The sequence below is a fragment of the Saimiri boliviensis genome, chromosome 14 (assembly GCF_048565385.1).
Source record: "Saimiri boliviensis isolate mSaiBol1 chromosome 14, mSaiBol1.pri, whole genome shotgun sequence".
NCBI lineage: Eukaryota > Metazoa > Chordata > Mammalia > Primates > Cebidae > Saimiri > Saimiri boliviensis.
The window spans coordinates 27,855,011-27,874,169 of NC_133462.1; the positions used below are offsets into that span (position 1 = coordinate 27,855,011).

Consider the following 19,159-nt stretch of genomic DNA (forward strand, 5'->3'; position numbering starts at 1 on the left):
TCCTGAGTAGCTGGGATTACAGGCACGCGCCACCATGCCCAGCTAATTTTTTGTATTTTTAGTAGAGACGGGGTTTCACCATGTTGACCAGGCTGGTCTCGATCTCTTGACCTCGTGATCCACCCGCCTCGGCCTCCCAAAGTGCTGGGATTACAGGCTTGAGCCGCCGCGCCCGGCCAAAATAAAATATTTCTTAATAAAACGGTACTTAAATGTATCTTCCTTCCTCAGGCTCCGGACCTTTGAGCTACCCGCTGACCGCAGGGAGGCCTGAGTCCCGCCAACGCCACTTCCCACCGGTTTCAACCAGTCCCTCCCCTCTCTCGGCATGTCGGACCGCCACTCTCACCATTTCTAGGCTTCCGGGGGTCCGGGCGTCTTAGCTGTGGATCTCCGTGCACGTGCAGGTCACAGGGCCGCAAAGCCTGGGCCTCTGGTAGCAGAGGACGCAGAGAAGCGAAGACAAAGCTGGAGTTCCCGCCGCAGCGAGACACAAAGGCCGGGCCCAACCCCAGAACCGGACCCGTTCGCTCCAGCTGCGTGCCTGATTGGACGGTTTCCAGCCCGGCGTCCGTGATTGGACAATACTTAAGGTCCCACCCCGCCGAGGCCCTGAGTGACAGGTGGGATCAGATGCTGGGCTGAGTGAAGAGGGACGGCCTCAGCCGCAGCCTTTCCTTTCTTTCTTTTTTTTTTTTTTTGAGACGGAGTTTCGCTCTTGTTACCCAGGCTAGAGTGCAATGGCGCGATCTCGGCTCACCGCAACCTCCGCCTCCTGGGTTCAGGCAATTCTCCTGCCTCAGCCTCCTGAGTAGCTGGGATTACGGGCACGCGCCACCATGCCCAGCTAATTTTTTGTATTTTTAGTAGAGACGGGGTTTCACCATGTTGACCAGGTTGGTCTCGATCTCTTGACCTCGTGATCCACCCGCCTCGGCCTCCCAAAGTGCTGGGATTACAGGCTTGAGCCACCGCGCCCGGCCTGGTATAGCTTTTTAATGATGTATGTGGTGAAATGGGTTCTATTGTCTGAGTTAATATTTTGTATTAACCCAAACCTGGGCACTATATTTTTAATTAATGTCTCGACTACATTACTGGCTGTTGTATTTGAAAAGGAAAAGCTTTGACCCATTGAGTGAGGTGATCTACTATTACTAGTTAAGCATTTTAGACGACTTATTGGAGACATCTTTGTGTAAACAATTTGGATACTTGGGAATGGCCTTAAGTCTGGATTTCTTCTCCCAAGGGATAATTTCTTTACAGTTTATTTGTTTTCTTGCATATTAAGTAACTGTCTATAACCTGTTTGGTTTAGGTAGAAATTCCTGTAAATCCATAAACTCTTGAGGACTGCAATACACATCACCTGGGGTCCCCAATGAGTCCCTTGATGCAGGTGGGACGGGACTTCCCTCATGAGGGGTTTGGATAGGATTTCTCTTTGATCTGGTAACACTCATTTTGTTTCTTAGTTTTCTTTGGCTCCTATTATTAATTTCTCTTTCTCTACAGTAGAGAAAATAGGGATTGTAACAGGGGGAAGAAGACAAGGAATGAAGTAAAAAATAGGCATTTTAGATGAAGTGGCAGCCTGTGTGACTTATCTCATCTGTTAGGTTATTTCCCCAACTCTCAAAAGAAAAGCCTTTTTGGTGCCTAGGGACATGGACAATAGCTATTTATTCTGCCAGCTGAAAATTATTTAATATTTGGGTGATTAACGGCTTGTGAATAAGGTCTTGACCTTTGCTACTATTAATGTCTGGTTGGGTGCAGTGGCTCACTCCTGTAATTCCAGCACTTTGGGAGGCTGAGAAGGGTGGATCACCTGCGGTCAGGAGTTTGAGACCAGCCTGAACAACATGGTGAAACCCTGTCTCTACTGGGGAAGAAAAAAAAAAATTAGCCAGGTGTGGTGCTCGCCTGTAATCCCAGCTACCTGGGAGGCTGAGGCAGGAGAATCACTTGAACCTGGAGGAGGAGGTTGCAGTGAGCCAAGTATACATGGTTTCCTCCTGGTTCTGTGAGTACTTTAAGGCTTGGCTGAGTTAAAAGTTTACATTTTTAAAAAAAATTATGAGAGTCACCACAAAAATATCAAATAAATTAATCAAAGAGTGATTCAAGAATTGCAGAGCACCCAGCTATAGTTTGTAGTGGTTGTCCATAGGAGGGACTCAAAGAAAAGACATTTATAAGGTGCATGATGAAGAAAACCAAATTCCATAATGGGCTAGGTATAGTCACATAGATTTTCTTTTTTCTTTTTCTTTTTTTTTTTTTTTTGAGACGCAGTTTCGCTCGTTACCCAGGCTGGGATGCAATGGCGTGATCTCGGCTCACTGCAACCTCCGCCTCCTGGATTCAGGCAATTCTCCTGACTCAGCCTCCTGAGTAGCTGGGATTACAGGCACATGCAACCATGCCCAGCTAATGTTTTTGTATTTTTTAGTAGAGACGGGGTTTCACCATGTTGACCAGGATGATCTCGATCTCTTGACCTCGTGATCCACCCGCCTCGGCCTCCCGAAGTGCTGGGATTACAGGCTTGAGCCAACGAGCCCGGCATAGTTTCTTAATTAGTACAATCAAGGTAGAAATGTCCTGGTTATGTAATCAGAGCTTAACTGGCAGTTTATGGTTGTTTAAGCCTCAATTTTGTTTCCTCTAATGTAGTTATTTACCAAAACATGCATCCGAGTTTACTTTTTTTTTATTTTTAGAAGTAGGAATCTGGGGCCTAGAGCTTCCTCAGTCTAATTTACTGCCATTTAATTATTTCCGCACCCCAAAGGGGACTGATTTTCCTTGGCATTTTTCACGTGTCCCAAGCCTGGCCTCAAGTGTTCCTCAATTAATCATTTTATAAAAAGGATGGCATAACACTATTGAAAAATGTTTTCTGTTTGTAAATATTTTCCATGAGAAGCAAAGAAGAATTCCCTCACACCTTATTATAAAAAATATCGCCGGGCGCGGTGGCTCAAGCCTGTAATCCCAGCACTTTGGGAGGCCGAGGCGGGTGGATCACAAGGTCAAGGGATCGAGACCATCCTGGTCAACATGGTGAAACCCCGTCTCTACTAAAAATACAAAAAATTAGCTGGGCATGGTGGCGTGTGCCTGTAATCCCAGCTACTCAGGAGGCTGAGGCAGGAGAACTGCCTGAACCCAGGAGGCAGAGGTTGCAGTGAGCCGAGATCGCGCCATTGCACTCCAGCCTGGGTAACAAGAGCGAAAACTCCATCTCAAAAATAAATAAATAAATAAATAAAAATAAAAATATATATATCTGTGCCTCTTTTCCTTTTTCCAGAGAACTCACCAGAATGTTGTGGGCTCACTGCAACCTCACTTCCGGGTTCCGGCGATTCTCTAGTACAAAATGTGTGCACCAAGATTTGTAATACAAGTAAAGGCACTACAACCCCCTTTACGTTTGCAATGGTTCCGAACAACACTTCTTCCGGCGGGTGCTTTGGGCTGGGCAACCAGTGCCAGCCTTCCCATTTCCTTTTAAAAAAAAATAATAATAATAATAATCTGCTTAACATTAAAGGCTTATATTTTCAGAAAGATTTTGACAATAACTGCACTTTCAATGGTTTTATCAACTATGAACCTTCTTATGTTAAGATGTGAGTAGGCTTGGGCCGGGCGCGGTGGCTCACGCCTGTAATCCCAGCACTTTGGGAGGCCGAGGTGGGTGGATCACGAGGTCGAGAGATCGAGACCATCCTGGTCAAAATGGTGAAACCCCGTCTCTACTAAAAATACAAAAAAATAGCTGGGCATGGTGGCACGTGCCTGTAATCCCAGCTACTCAGGAGGCTGAGGCAGGAGGATTGCCTGAACCCAGGAGGCGGAGGTTGCGGTGAGCCGAGATCACGCCATTGCACTCCAGCCTGGGTAACAAGAGCAAAACTCCATCTCAAAAAAAAAAAAAAAAAAAAAAAAAAAAAAAAAAAGAGATCGAGACCATCCTGGTCAACCTGGTGAAACCCCGTCTCTACTAAAAATACAAAACATTAGCTGGGCATGGTGGCATGTGCCTGTAATCCCAGCTACTCAGGAGGCTGAGGCAGGAGAATTGCCTGAACCCAGGGGGCAGAGGTTGCGGTGAGCCGAGATCGCGCCATTGCACTCCAGCCTGGGTAACAAGAGCGAAACTCCGTCTCAAAAAAAAAAAAAAGTTTTGCTGCATTCTTGACACTTGTAGTTTTGCCAGTATGAATTATCTTACCTACAATCAAGTGTGGTAACTATAAAGGCTTTGTCACGTTTTATACATTTCTAGAATTTCCCACAATTTTCTTTTCTTGAGATGGGAGTCTCCCTCTGTCACCAGGCTGGAGTGCATGAATTGGCTCACTGCACCCCCGATTTCCTAGTGCAAGCGATTCTCCTGCCTCAGCCTCCCCAGTAGCTGAGATTACAGGCATGCACCACCATGTCCAGCTACTTATGCATTTTTGGGAGACAAGGGGTTTCACCATGTTGATCAGGCTGGTCTCGATCTCCTGACCTTGTGATCCACCCGCCTCAGCCTCCCAAAGTGCTGTGATTACAAGCATGAGCCACTGCACCAAGCCTATAATTTTTTGAATGTATGGAAAAGTTGGAGGTGTTGATAAAAGCACTGTCACATCTTTAAGGTTTGCAGAGTTCCTCTTCAGCATGAATTATCACCACTGTGACATTGGTCATGTCGGAGTCAACACACTGCGGGGGTCTGTCCTGCAGACCCTGACTCAGCAACAGATAAATACACTCACAGAATAGTGTATGAGTTGAGCGGAGGGATTGTGAGCTGCTCACACAGAGAAAATGAGCAATCGCATCTAAACAACCACCACCAGTTGTTCCTTCTCACATTTATTCAGTATAGATTTACTAACAGAGATTCCAAGTCAACACGCTTGCAAATAATTAACATTGTTACAAGAAAGGTTTTATGAATAATTAAAGCAGTTACCAAAGCCCAGAGTAAACACCATTAACCGGTAATCTCCCTGGTCAACCTCCCCTCTCCCAGAAGGCCACCCAGAGTGATCACAGGTTACTGAGTAAACAAACTATTCAGATGAACTCCCTTACATTCCCTAGCTAGTCAAGGGGGTTTTCGCTGCCTCCAGCCAAAACTTGTACTGAAACTATGCAAACATCTCACTGTAACTATTTCTAGTATTTTCCCTTACTATCTCTGCCACCATGCTGAGTGAATCCCAACCAGTCTCTTAAGAATTGAAAACTTGTGGCCAAGTGTGGTGGCTCATGCCTGTAATCCCAGCACTTTAGGAGGCTGAGGTGCTGGATCATCTGAGGTCAGGAGTTCGAGACCAGCCTGGAAATATAGCAAAACATCATCTCTACCATAAGTACACAAATTAGCTGGGCATGGTTGTGGGAACCTATAATCCCAGCTACTGGAGAGGCTGAGGCAGGAGAATGGCTTGAACCAAGGAGGCAGAGGTTGCAATGAACCAAGATTGTGCCATTGCACTCCAGCCTCTGTGACAAGAGTAAAACTCCATTTCAAAAAAAAAAAAAAAAAAAGATAAGAACTGACAACTTGTTTGCCACATTCTTCACACTTGTAGGGTTTCTGTCCAGTATGAATTATATGTAATACATGTTGAGAACTTACTTAAAAAGCTTTGTCCCATTCTTTATATTTGTAAGGTTTATGTTTCATGTAAATTCTCATATTTAGTAAGAGTTGAGGGTTGGTTAAAGGCTATTCCGCATTCATCACATTTATCGGGTTTCTCTCCAGTATGAATTATCTTATGATTATTAAGGGTTGAGGAACATTTAAAAGATTTTCCACATTCTTCACTATGTAGGGTTTCTCTCCAATATGAATTCTCTTATGTGCAGTAAGTTGAGAGGAGCGCTTAAAGGCTTTGCCACATTCTTCACATTTGTAGGGTTTCTCTCCAGTGTGAATTATCTTATGTGTAGTAAGGTGTGATAAGTTCTTAAAGGCTTTGCCACATTCTTCACATTTATAAGGTTTCTCACCAGTATGAATTTTCTTATGTGTAGTAAGGTTTGAGGACTGCTTAAAGGCTTTGCCACATTCTTCACATTTGTAGGGGTTCTCTCCGGTATGAATTCTCTTATGTATAGTAAGGTTTGAGGACTGCCTAAAGGCTGTGCCACATTCTTCACATTTGTAGGGTTTCTCTCCAGTATGAATTATCTTATGGGTACTAAGGCTAGAGGAGTGCTTAAAGGTTTTGCCACATTCTTTACATTTGTAGGGTTTCTCTCCAGAATGAATTATCTTATGTGTATTAAGGCTAGAGGAGTGCTTAAAGGCCTTGCCACATTCTTCACATTTGTAAGGCTTCTCTCCAGTATGAATTATCTTATGTGTATTAAGGTTTGAGGATCGGTAGAAAGCTTTGCCACATTCTTCACATTTGTAGGGTTTCTCTCCAGTATGAATGATCTTATGTATATTAAGATGTGAGGACCAGCTGAAGGCTTTGCCACATTCTTCACATTTGTAGGGTTTCTCTCCAGTATAAACTTTCTTATGTGTAGTCAGGGTTAAGGACTGGTTAATACCCTTGCCACATTCTACATATTTGAAATTTTTTTCCCCAGTATGTCTTACCTTATGTCTGTTTGAATTTGAAAATTCAGGAAAGACTTTCACATATTGATCACATTGAAATATTTTACTCTGGGTAGTTGTCAAACTTTGGTTAAGTCCATTATAAACTCTGTTGTGCACCTGAGACTCATCCACACTTTCACAGCCATTTTTTATCTGTAAATTGTCATGTCTATATTTATCATATCTTCTCAGTATCACTTTTTGGAAAGAATCTTTTGTGCTCTGCTCTGGCCAAAGGTCTTTGGCAAAATGAGAACACATAACTGAAAGAAACAAAACACATCATTTCAATTGCTAGACTCAGCAGGTAAATACACTTTACAAATGTATAAAATTATACAAACTGCTTAAGATGATATAGCAAAATACCACAAGCTGAAATTTTTTCCTGGACATATGAATGTAACAAAAAAATACTGACCAAAATACATTTGTAAAAAATTTATAAATGTGATAAGTGTGTGAAGGGCCCCAGGTGAGCACAAAGAGCCACATAGAAGAAAAAGAAAAGTTTGTTCCTTATACCCGACACAGCTCTTCTTCCTCTCCAACAGAACATTGTGCCTTTAAAAGTAAATTGTAGCCAGGTGTGGGGGCTCATTACTGCAATCCCAGCACTTTGGGAGTCTGATGTGCGTGGTTCCTGAGATCAGGAGTTGAAGACCAACCTGGCCAAGATGGTGAAACTTCGTCTCTACTAAAAATACAAAAGGGTGCTCACAACCATACTGAGGTGTGGTTGTGAGCACCTGTGATCCCAGCTACTCCAGAGGCTGAGGCAGAGAATTGCTTGAGCCTAGGAGGCACAGGTTGCAGTGAGCGGAGATTGCGTCACTGCACTCCAGCCTGGGGGACAGAGTGAGACTTTGTCTCAAAAAATAAAAAAGTAAATTGCCAGCCACACATGATGGCTCATGCCTGTAATCCCAGCACACTGGATGAACAACATGAGAGGATTACCTGAGGTCTGGAGTTTAAGACAAGCCTGACTGACATGGTGAAACCCTATCTCTACAAAAAATACAAAACATTAGCAGATATGGTAACAAGTACCTGTAATCCTACCTAGTTGGGAGAATTGCTTGACCTGTGGAGGCAGAGACTGTAGTGAGCCTCGATAATGCCACTGCACTCCAGCCTAGGTAACAGAGTGAGACTCTCTCTCTCTCTCTCTCTCTCTCTCTCTCTCTCATACACACACACACACACACACACACACACACACACACACACACGTTAATTGCCAACTACTGATTTCTTTGAAAAAAAAAAAAATACTGGCACATACATTTTTGTTTCTGGTTTTTAGGGACTTTTTAGAGACACTCAATGTCTCCCATGACATGAAGAGAATGATAAAATTTTCAAAAGCAATCATAAAAAGTATATAAAGCAATTAAAAATTTTGCAAATAGGGCCAGGCGCGGTGGCTCAAGCCTATAATCCCAGCACTTTGGGAGGCCGAAGCGGGTGGATCACGAGGTCAAGAGATCGAGACCATCCTGGTCAACATGGTGAAACCCCGTCTCTACTAAAAATACTAAAAATTAGCTGGGCATGGTGGTGCGTGCCTGTAATCCCAGCTACTCAGGAGGCTGAGGCAGGAGAATTGCCTGAACCCAGGAGGTGGAGGTTGCAGTGAGCCGAGATCGCGCCATTGCACTCCAGCCTGGGCAACAAGAGCGAAACTCCGTCTCAAAAAAAAAAAAAAAAAAAAAAATTTGCAAATAAATGAAACAGGCCAGGCTTGGTGGCTCATTCCTGTAATCCCAACACACTGGGAGGCCAAGGTGGAAAAATCACATGCGGTCAGGAGTTTGATACCAGCCTGGCCAACATGGTGAAACCCTGTATCTACTAATAATATAAAAATTAGCAGGGTGTGGTGGCATGTGGCTGTAATCCCAGCTATTTGGGAGGCTGAAACACCTGAATTGCTTGAACCTGGGACGGGAAGGCTGTAGTGAGTGGAGATTGTACCACTGCACTTCAGCCTGGGCACCAGAACAAGACTGTCTCAAAAATAAAATAGGCTAGGAACTGTGGCTCATGCTTGTAATCTCAGCACGTTGGGAGACCAAGGTGGGTGGATCATTGCAGGTCAGCAGTTCAAGATCAGCTGGCCAACAATGAAATCCCATCTCTACCAAAAAGCACAAAACTAGTAGCCAGCGGTAGTGACAGGCACCTGTAATTCCAGCTACTCAAGAGGCTGAGGGAGGAGAATCACTTAAACCAGGAGACACAGGTTGCAGTGAGCCGAGATTGCACCACTGCACTCTAGCCAGGGCGACAGAAAAAGTCTTCATCTCAGATACAAAAATAAATAAATAAATAAATAATGGATATAAAAAATACAAAAAAATAACAGAAAATATTCTTAAAAGAAAAAAGGTGCCAGGCATGGTGGCTCACACCTGTAATCCCAGCATTTTAGGAAGCCGAGGCCGGGGGATCACAAAGTCAACGGATCAAGACCATCCTGGGCAACATGGTGAAACCCTATCTCTACTAAAAATACAAAAATTATCTGGGAATGGTGGTGGACGCCTGTAGTCCCAGCTACCCAGGAGGCTGAGGCTAGAGAATCACTTAACTCAGGAGGTGAAGGTTGCAGTGAGCTGAGATCATACCACTGCACTCCACCCTGAGTGACAAAGTGAGACACCATTTGAAAAAACATATATATTACTAATTTGTAGAGAAATTAAAAAAAAAACAAAACCACAATCACAAACAAAATCAACTCACATCCATTAGAATGGCCACTACAAATCTTTTTTTTTTTAGACGGAGTTTTACTCTTGTTACCCAGGCTAGAGTGCAATGGCGCGATCTCGGCTCACCGCAACCTCCACCTCTAGGGTTCAGGCAATTCTCCTGCCTCAGCCTCCTAGCTGGGATTATAGGCACGCGCCACCATGTCCAGCTAATTTTTTGTATTTTTAGTAGAGACGGGGTTTCACCATGTTGACCAGGATGGTCTCGATCTCTTGACCTCGTGATCCACCCGCCTCGGCCTCTCAAAGTGCTGGGATTACAGGCTTGAGCCACCGCGCCCGGCCTTACAAATTTTGTTTTGTTTTGTTTTGTTTTGTTTTGTTTGAGACAGAGTTTCGCTCGTTACCCAGGCTGGAGTGCAATGGCGCGATCTCGGCTCACCGCAACCTCCGCCTCCCGGGTTCAGGCAATTCTCCTGCCTCAGCCTCCTGAGTAGCTGGGATTACAGGCACGCGCCACCATGCCCAGCTAATTTTTTGTATTTTTAGTAGAGACGGGGTTTCACCATATCGACCAGGATGGTCTCGATCTCTCTACCTCGTGATCCACCCGCCTCGGCCTCCCAAAGTGCTGGGATTACAGGCTTCAGCCACCGCGCCCGGCCCAGCCGCAGCCTTTTCAAACCGGGCTTCCTCCAGGAGCTGAGCCAGTTCACTCTTTCTGTTTTTGAATGTATTTAAAAGGTGAACAGGGCCAGGCGCGGTGGCTGACGCCTGTAATCCCAACACTTCCGGAGGCCGAGGTGGGTGGAGATTGAGACCATCCTGGCGAACACCGTGAAACTCCGTCTCTACTAAAAATACAAAACAGGCCGGGCGCGGTGGCTCACGCCTGTAATCCCAGCACTTTGGGAGGCAGAGGCGGGTGGATCACGAGGTCGAGAGATCGAGACCATCTTGGTCAACATGGTGAAACCCCGTCTCTACTAAAAATACAAAAAATTAGCTGGGCATGGTGGCACGTGCCTGTAATCCCAGCTACTCAGGAGGCTGAGGCAGGAGAATTGCCTGAACCCAGGAGGCGGAGGTTGCGATGAGCAATCGATCGCGCCATTGCACTCCAGCCTGGGTAACAAGAGCTAAACTCCATCTCAAAAAAATAAATAAGTAAATAAATAAATACAAAACAGGCCGGGCGCGGTGGCTCAAGCCTGTAATCCCAGCACTTTGGGAGGCCAAGGCGGGTGGATCACGAGGTCAAGAAATCGAGACCATCCTGGTCAACATGGTGAAACCCCGTCTCTACTAAAAATACAAAAAATTAGCTGGGCATGGTGGCGCATGCCTGTACACCCAGCTACTCAGGAGGCTGAGGCAGGAGAATTGCCTGAACCCAGGGGGCGGAGGTTGCGGTGAGCCAAGATCGCTCCATTGCACTTCAGCCTGGGTAACAAGAATGAAAGTCCATCTAAGAAAAAAAAAAAAAGAAAGAAAGAAAGAAATTGATTTTTTTGTTTTAAATGTGAGAATGCTAGCAGTGGAGTGTAAATAAGACATTTCATAGAGCATTTTATAACGGGAAAAACCAGTATTTTTTTGAGGGGCAGGTCAGATTTTTAACAGAATAGAAAGCCATTTGGTCCATGGTAACTGAGTCTCTAAAACTAACTTGGTTTGGTGGTTCTTTAGGGTGTGATTTATTCTTTTTATTTTCCCCGATAAAGGCAAGTGCCAACGAGTATAATATTCCCATCTAATGTCTAGTGTTTGGTATAGCTTTTTTTTTTTTTTTTGAGACGGAGTTTCGCTCTTGTTACCCAGGCTGGAGTGCAACGGCGCGATCTCGGCTCACCGCAACCTCCGCCTCCTGGGTTCAGGCAATTCTCCTGCCTCAGCCTCCTGAGTAGCTGGGATTATAGGCACGCACCACCATGCCCAGCTAATTTTTTGTATTTTTAGTAGAGACGGGGTTTCACCATGTTGACCAGGTTGGTCTCGATCTCTTGACCTCGTGATCCACCCGCCTCGGCCTCCCAAAGTGCTGGGATTACAGGCTTGAGCCACCGCGCCCGGCCTGGTATAGCTTTTTAATGATGTATGTGGTGAAATGGGTTCTATTGTCTGAGTTAATATTTTGTATTAACCCAAACCTGGGCACTATATTTTTAATTAATGTCTCGACTACATTATTGGCTGTTGTATTTGAAAAGGAAAAGCTTTGACCCATTGAGTGAGGTGATCTACTATTACTAGTTAAGCATTTTAGACGACTTATTGGAGACATCTTTGTGTAAACAATTTGGATACTTGGGAATGGCCTTAAGTCTGGATTTCTTCTCCCAAGGGATAATTTCTTTACAGTTTATTTGTTTTCTTGCATATTAAGTAACTGTCTATACCTGTTTGGTTTAGGTAGAAATTCCTGTAAATCCATAAACTCTTGAGGACTGCAATACACATCACCTGGGGTCCCCAATGAGTCCCTTGATGCAGGTGGGACGGGACTTCCCTCATGAGGGGTTTGGATAGGATTTCTCTTTGATCTGGTAACACTCATTTTGTTTCTGAGTTTTCTTTGGCTCCTATTACTAATTTCTCTTTCTCTACAGTAGAGAAAATAGGGATTGTAACAGGGGGAGGAAGACAAGGAATGAAGTAAAAAATAGGCATTTTAGATGAAGTGGCAGCCTGTGTGACTATCTTATTTCCCCAACTCTCAAAAGAAAAGCCTTTTTGGTGCCTAGGGACATGGACAATAGCTATTTATTCTGCCAGCTGAAAATTATTTAATATTTGGGTGATTAACTGCTTGTGAATAAGGTCTTGACCTTTGCTACTATTAATGTCTGGTTGGGTGCAGTGGCTCACTCCTGTAATTCCAGCACTTTGGGAGGCTGAGAAGGGTGGATCACATGCGGTCAGGAGTTTGAGACCAGCCTGAACAACATGGTGAAACCCTGTCTCTACTGGGGAAGAAAAAAAAAAAATTAGCCAGGTGTGGTGCTCGCCTGTAATCCCAGCTACCTGGGAGGCTGAGGCAGGAGAATCACTTGAACCTGGAGGAGGAGGTTGCAGTGAGCCAAGTATACATGGTTTCCTCCCGGTTCTGTGAGTACTTTAAGGCTTGGCTGAGTTAAAAGTTTACATTTTTTTAAAAAATTATGGGAGTCACCACAAAAATATCAAACAAATTAATCAAAGAGTGATTCAAGAATTGCAGAGCACCCAGCTATAGTTTGTAGTGGTTGTCCATAGGAGGGACTCAAAGAAAAGACATTTATAAGGTGCATGATGAAGAAAACCAAATTCCATAATGGGCTAGGTATAGTCACATAGATTTTCTTTTTTCTTTTTCTTTTTTTTTTTTTTTTTTGAGACGCAGTTTCGCTCGTTACCCAGGCTGGGATGCAATGGCGTGATCTCGGCTCACTGCAACCTCCGCCTCCTGGATTCAGGCAATTCTCCTGCCTCAGCCTCCTGAGTAGCTGGGATTACAGGCACATGCAACCATGCCCAGCTAATGTTTTTGTATTTTTTAGTAGAGACGGGGTTTCACCATGTTGACCAGGATGATCTCGATCTCTTGACCTCGTGATCCACCCGCCTCGGCCTCCCGAAGTGCTGGGATTACAGGCTTGAGCCAACGAGCCCGGCATAGTTTCTTAATTAGTACAATCAAGGTAGAAATGTCCTGGTTATGTAATCAGAGCTTAACTGGCAGTTTATGGTTGTTTAAGCCTCAATTTTGTTTCCTCTAATGTAGTTATTTACCAAAACATGCATCCGAGTTTACTTTTTTTTTATTTTTAGAAGTAGGAATCTGGGGCCTAGAGCTTCCTCAGTCTAATTTACTGCCATTTAATTATTTCCGCACCCCAAAGGGGACTGATTTTCCTTGGCATTTTTCACGTGTCCCAAGCCTGGCCTCAAGTGTTCCTCAATTAATCATTTTATAAAAAGGATGGCATAACACTATTGAAAAATGTTTTCTGTTTGTAAATATTTTCCATGAGAAGCAAAGAAGAATTCCCTCACACTGTATTATAAAAAATATCTGTGCCTCTTTTCCTTTTTCCAGAGAACTCACCAGAATGTTGTGGGCTCACTGCAACCTCACTTCCGGGTTCCGGCATTTCTCTAGTACAAAATGTGTGCACCAAGATTTGTAATACAAGTAAAGGCACTACAACCCCCTTTACGTTTGCAATGGTTCCGAAGAACACTTCTTCCGGCGGGTGCTTTGGGCTGGGCAACCAGTGCCAGCCTTCCCATTTCCTTCAAAAAAAAAATAATAATAATAATCTGCTTAACATTAAAGGCTTATATTTTCAGAAAGATTTTGACAATAACTGCACTTTCAATGGTTTTATCAACTATGAACCTTCTTATGTTAAGATGTGAGTAGGCTTGGGCCGGGCGCGGTGGCTCACGCCTGTAATCCCAGCACTTTGGGAGGCCGAGGCGGGTGGATCACGAGGTCAAGAGATCGAGACCATCCTGGTCAACCTGGTGAAACCCCGTCTCTACTAAAAATACAAAACATTAGCTGGGCATGGTGGCGTGTGCCTGTAATCCCAGCTACTCAGGAGGCTGAGGCAAGAGAATTGCCTGAACCCAGGGGGCAGAGGTTGCGGTGAGCCGAGATCGCGCCATTGCACTCCAGCCTGGGTAACAAGAGCGAAACTCCGTCTCAAAAAAAAAAAAAAAAAAAGTTTTGCTGCATTCTTGACACTTGTAGTTTTGCCAGTATGAATTATCTTACCTACAATCAAGTGTGGTAACTATAAAGGCTTTGTCACGTTTTATACATTTCTAGAATTTCCCACAATTTTCTTTTCTTGAGATGGGAGTCTCCCTCTGTCACCAGGCTGGAGTGCATGAATTGGCTCACTGCACCCCCGATTTCCTAGTGCAAGCGATTCTCCTGCCTCAGCCTCCCCAGTAGCTGAGATTACAGGCATGCACCACCATGTCCAGCTACTTATGCATTTTTGGGAGACAAGGGGTTTCACCATGTTGATCAGGCTGGTCTCGATCTCCTGACCTTGTGATCCACCCGCCTCAGCCTCCCAAAGTGCTGCGATTACAAGCATGAGCCACTGCACCAAGCCTATAATTTTTTGAATGTATGGAAAAGTTGGAGGTGTTGATAAAAGCACTGTCACATCTTTAAGGTTTGCAGAGTTCCTCTTCAGCATGAATTATCACCACTGTGACATTGGTCATGTCGGAGTCAACACACTGCGGGGGTCTGTCCTGCAGACCCTGACTCAGCAACAGATAAATACACTCACAGAATAGTGTATGAGTTGAGCGGAGGGATTGTGAGCTGCTCACACAGAGAAAATGAGCAATCGCATCTAAAGAACCACCACCAGTTGTTCCTTCTCACATTTATTCAGTATAGATTTACTAACAGAGATTCCAAGTCAACGCGCTTGCAAATAATTAACATTGTTACAAGAAAGGTTTTATGAATGATTAAAGCAGTTACCAAAGCCCAGAGTAAACACCGTTAACCGGTCATCTCCCTGGTCAACCTCCCCTCTCCCAGAAGGCCACCCAGAGTGATCACAGGTTACCGAGTAAACAAACTATTCAGATGAACTTCCTTACATTCCCTAGCTAGTCAAGGGGGTTTTGGCTGCCTCCAGCCAAAACTTGTACTGAAACTATGCAAACATCTCACTGTAACTATTTCTAGTATTTTCCCTTACTATCTCTGCCACCATGCTGAGTGAATCCCAACCAGTCTCTTAAGAATTGAAAACTTGTGGCCAAGTGTGGTGGCTCATGCCTGTAATCCCAGCACTTTAGGAGGCTGAGGTGCTGGATCATCTGAGGTCAGGAGTTCGAGACCAGCCTGGAAATATAGCAAAACACCATCTCTACCATAAGTACACAAATTAGCTGGGCATGGTTGTGGGCACCTATAATCCCAGCTACTGGAGAGGCTGAGGCAGGAGAATGGCTTGAACCAAGGAGGCAGAGGTTGCAATGAACCAAGATTGTGCCATTGCACTCCAGCCTCTGTGACAAGAGTAAAACTCCATTTCAAAAAAAAAAAAAAAAGATAAGAACTGACAACTTGTTTGCCACATTCTTCACACTTGTAGGGTTTCTGTCCAGTATGAATTATATGTAATACATGTTGAGAACTTACTTAAAAAGCTTTGTCCCATTCTTTATATTTGTAAGGTTTATGTTTCATGTAAATTCTCATATTTAGTAAGAGTTGAGGGTTGGTTAAAGGCTATTCCGCATTCATCACATTTATCGGGTTTCTCTCCAGTATGAATTATCTTATGATTATTAAGGGTTGAGGAACATTTAAAAGATTTTCCACATTCTTCACTATGTAGGGTTTCTCTCCAATATGAATTCTCTTATGTGTAGTAAGTTGAGAGGAGCGCTTAAAGGCTTTGCCACATTCTTCACATTTGTAGGGTTTCTCTCCAGTGTGAATTATCTTATGTGTAGTAAGGTGTGATAAGTTCTTAAAGGCTTTGCCACATTCTTCACATTTATAAGGTTTCTCACCAGTATGAATTTTCTTATGTGTAGTAAGGTTTGAGGACTGCTTAAAGGCTTTGCCACATTCTTCACATTTGTAGGGGTTCTCTCCGGTATGAATTCTCTTATGTATAGTAAGGTTTGAGGACTGCCTAAAGGCTGTGCCACATTCTTCACATTTGTAGGGTTTCTCTCCAGTATGAATTATCTTATGGGTACTAAGGCTAGAGGAGTGCTTAAAGGTTTTGCCACATTCTTTACATTTGTAGGGTTTCTCTCCAGAATGAATTATCTTATGTGTATTAAGGCTAGAGGAGTGCTTAAAGGCCTTGCCACATTCTTCACATTTGTAAGGCTTCTCTCCAGTATGAATTATCTTATGTGTATTAAGGTTTGAGGATCGGTAGAAAGCTTTGCCACATTCTTCACATTTGTAGGGTTTCTCTCCAGTATGAATGATCTTATGTATATTAAGATGTGAGGACCAGCTGAAGGCTTTGCCACATTCTTCACATTTGTAGGGTTTCTCTCCAGTATAAACTTTCTTATGTGTAGTCAGGGTTAAGGACTGGTTAATACCCTTGCCACATTCTACATATTTGAAATTTTTTTCCCCAGTATGTCTTACCTTATGTCTGTCTGAATTTGAAAATTCAGGAAAGACTTTCACATATTGATCACATTGAAATATTTTACTCTGGGTAGTTGTCAAACTTTGGTTAAGTCCATTATAAACTCTGCTGTGCACCTGAGACTCATCCACACTTTCATAGCCATTTTTTATCTGTAAATTGTCATGTCTATATTTATCATATCTTCTCAGTATCACTTTTTGGAAAGAATCTTTTGTGCTCTGCTCTGGCCAAAGGTCTTTGGCAAAATGAGAACACATAACTGAAAGAAACAAAACACATCATTTCAATTGCTAGACTCAGCAGGTAAGTACACTTTACAAATGTATAAAATTATACAAACTGCTTAAGATGATATAGCAAAATAACACAAGCTGAAATTTTTTCCTGGACATATAAATGTAACAAAAAAATACTGACCAAAATACATTTGTAAAAAATTTATAAATGTGATAAGTGTGTGAAGGGCCCCAGGTGAGCACAAAGAGCCACATAGAAGAAAAAGAAAAGTTTGTTCCTTATACCCGACACAGCTCTTCTTCCTCTCCAACAGAACATTGTGCCTTTAAAAGTAAATTGTAGCCGGGTGTGGGGGCTCATTCCTGCAATCCCAGCACTTTGGGAGTCTGATGTGCGTGGTTCCTGAGATCAGGAGTTGAAGACCAACCTGGCCAAGATGGTGAAACTTCGTCTCTACTAAAAATACAAAAGGGTGCTCACAACCATACTGAGGTGTGGTTGTGAGCACCTGTGATCCCAGCTACTCCAGAGGCTGAGGCAGAGAATTGCTTGAGCCTAGGAGGCACAGGTTGCAGTGAGCGGAGATTGCGTCACTGCACTCCAGCCTGGGGGACAGAGTGAGACTTTGTCTCAAAAAATAAAAAAGTAAATTGCCAGCCACACATGATGGCTCATGCCTGTAATCCCAGCACACTGGATGAACAACATGAGAGGATTACCTGAGGTCTGGAGTTTAAGACAAGCCTGACTGACATAGTGAAACCCTATCTCTACAAAAAATACAAAACATTAGCAGATATGGTAACAAGTACCTGTAATCCTACCTAGTTGGGAGAATTGCTTGACCTGTGGAGGCAGAGACTGTAGTGAGCCTCGATCATGCCACTGCACTCCAGCCTAGGTAACAGAGTGAGACTCTCTCTCTCTCTCTCTCTCTCTCATACACACACACACACACACACACACACACACACACACACACACACGTTAATTGCCAACTACTGATTTCTTTGGAAAAAAAAAAAAAATACTGGCACATACATCTTTGTTCCTGGTTTTTAGGGACTTTTTTAGACACTCAATGTCTCCCATGACATGAAGAGAATGATAAAATTTTCAAAAGCAATCATAAAAAGTTTATAAAGCAATTAAAAATTTTGCAAATAGGGTCAGGCGCGGTGGCTCAAGCCTATAATCCCAGCACTTTGGGAGGCCGAAGCGGGTGGATCACAAGGTCAAGAGATCGAGACCATCCTGGTCAACATGGTGAAACCCCGTCTCTACTAAAAATACTAAAAATTAGCTGGGCATGGTGGTGCGTGCCTGTAATCCCAGCTACTCAGGAGGCTGAGGCAGGAGAATTGCCTGAACCCGGGAGGCGGAGGTTGCGGTGAGCCAAGATCGCGCCATTGCACTCCAGCCTGGGCAACAAGAGCGAAACTCCGTCTCAAAAAAAAAAAAAAAAAAATTTGCAAATAAATGAAACAGGCCAGGCTTGGTGGCTCATTCCTGTAATCCCAACACACTGGGAGGCCAAGGTGGAAAAATCACATGCGGTCAGGAGTTTGATACCAGCCTGGCCAACATGGTGAAACCCTGTATCTACTAATAATATAAAAACTAGGCCGGGCGCGGTGGCTCAAGCCTGTAATCCCAGCACTTTGGGAGGCCGAGGCGGGTGGATCACGAGGTCGAAAGATCGAGACCATCCTGGTCAACATGGTGAAACCCTGTCTCTACTAAAAATACAAAAAACTAGCTGGGCGTGGTGGTGCATGCCTGTAATCCCAGCTACGTAGGAGGCTGAGGCAGGAGAATTGCCTGAGCCCAGGAGGCGGAGGTTGCGGTGAGCCGAGATCGCGCCATTGCACTCCAGCCTGGGTAACAAGAGCGAAACTCCGTCTCAAAAAAAAAAAAAAAAAAAAAAAAAAATTAGCAGGGTGTGGTGGCATGTGGCTGTAATCCCAGCTATTTGGGAGGCTGAAACACCTGAATTGCTTGAACCTGGGACGGGAAGGCTGTAGTGAGTGGAGATTGTACCACTGCACTTCAGCCTGGGCACCAGAACAAGACTGTCTCAAAAATAAAATAGGCTAGGAACTGTGGCTCATGCTTGTAATCTCAGCACGTTGGGAGACCAAGGTGGGTGGATCATTTCAGGTCAGCAGTTCAAGATCAGCTGGCCAACAATGAAATCCCATCTCTACCAAAAAGCACAAAACTAGTAGCCAGCGGTAGTGACAGGCACCTGTAATTCCAGCTACTCAAGAGGCTGAGGGAGGAGAATCACTTAAACCAGGAGACACAGGTTGCAGTGAGCCGAGACTGCACCACTGCACTCTAGGCAGGGCGACAGAAAAAGTCTTCATCTCAGATACAAAAATAAATAAATAAATAAATAAATAATGGATATAAAAAAT

The 19,159-nt window shown here is 44.0% G+C and overlaps 1 protein-coding gene across 1 annotated transcript in view; it reads right to left on the reverse strand.

Annotated features, from left to right (window-relative positions):
- Positions 1-349: 349 nt before the first annotated feature.
- Positions 350-19,159, reverse strand: part of LOC104649978 (uncharacterized) — a 29,841-nt gene continuing 11,031 nt past the window's right edge. Inside the window, 4 exon segments of the mRNA XM_074385659.1 lie at positions 350-5,848; positions 5,851-6,594; positions 14,566-14,575; positions 15,713-16,761. Coding sequence (XP_074241760.1) covers positions 5,691-5,848; positions 5,851-6,594; positions 14,566-14,575; positions 15,713-16,761 — 1,961 coding nt within the window. The 3' untranslated portion in view covers positions 350-5,690.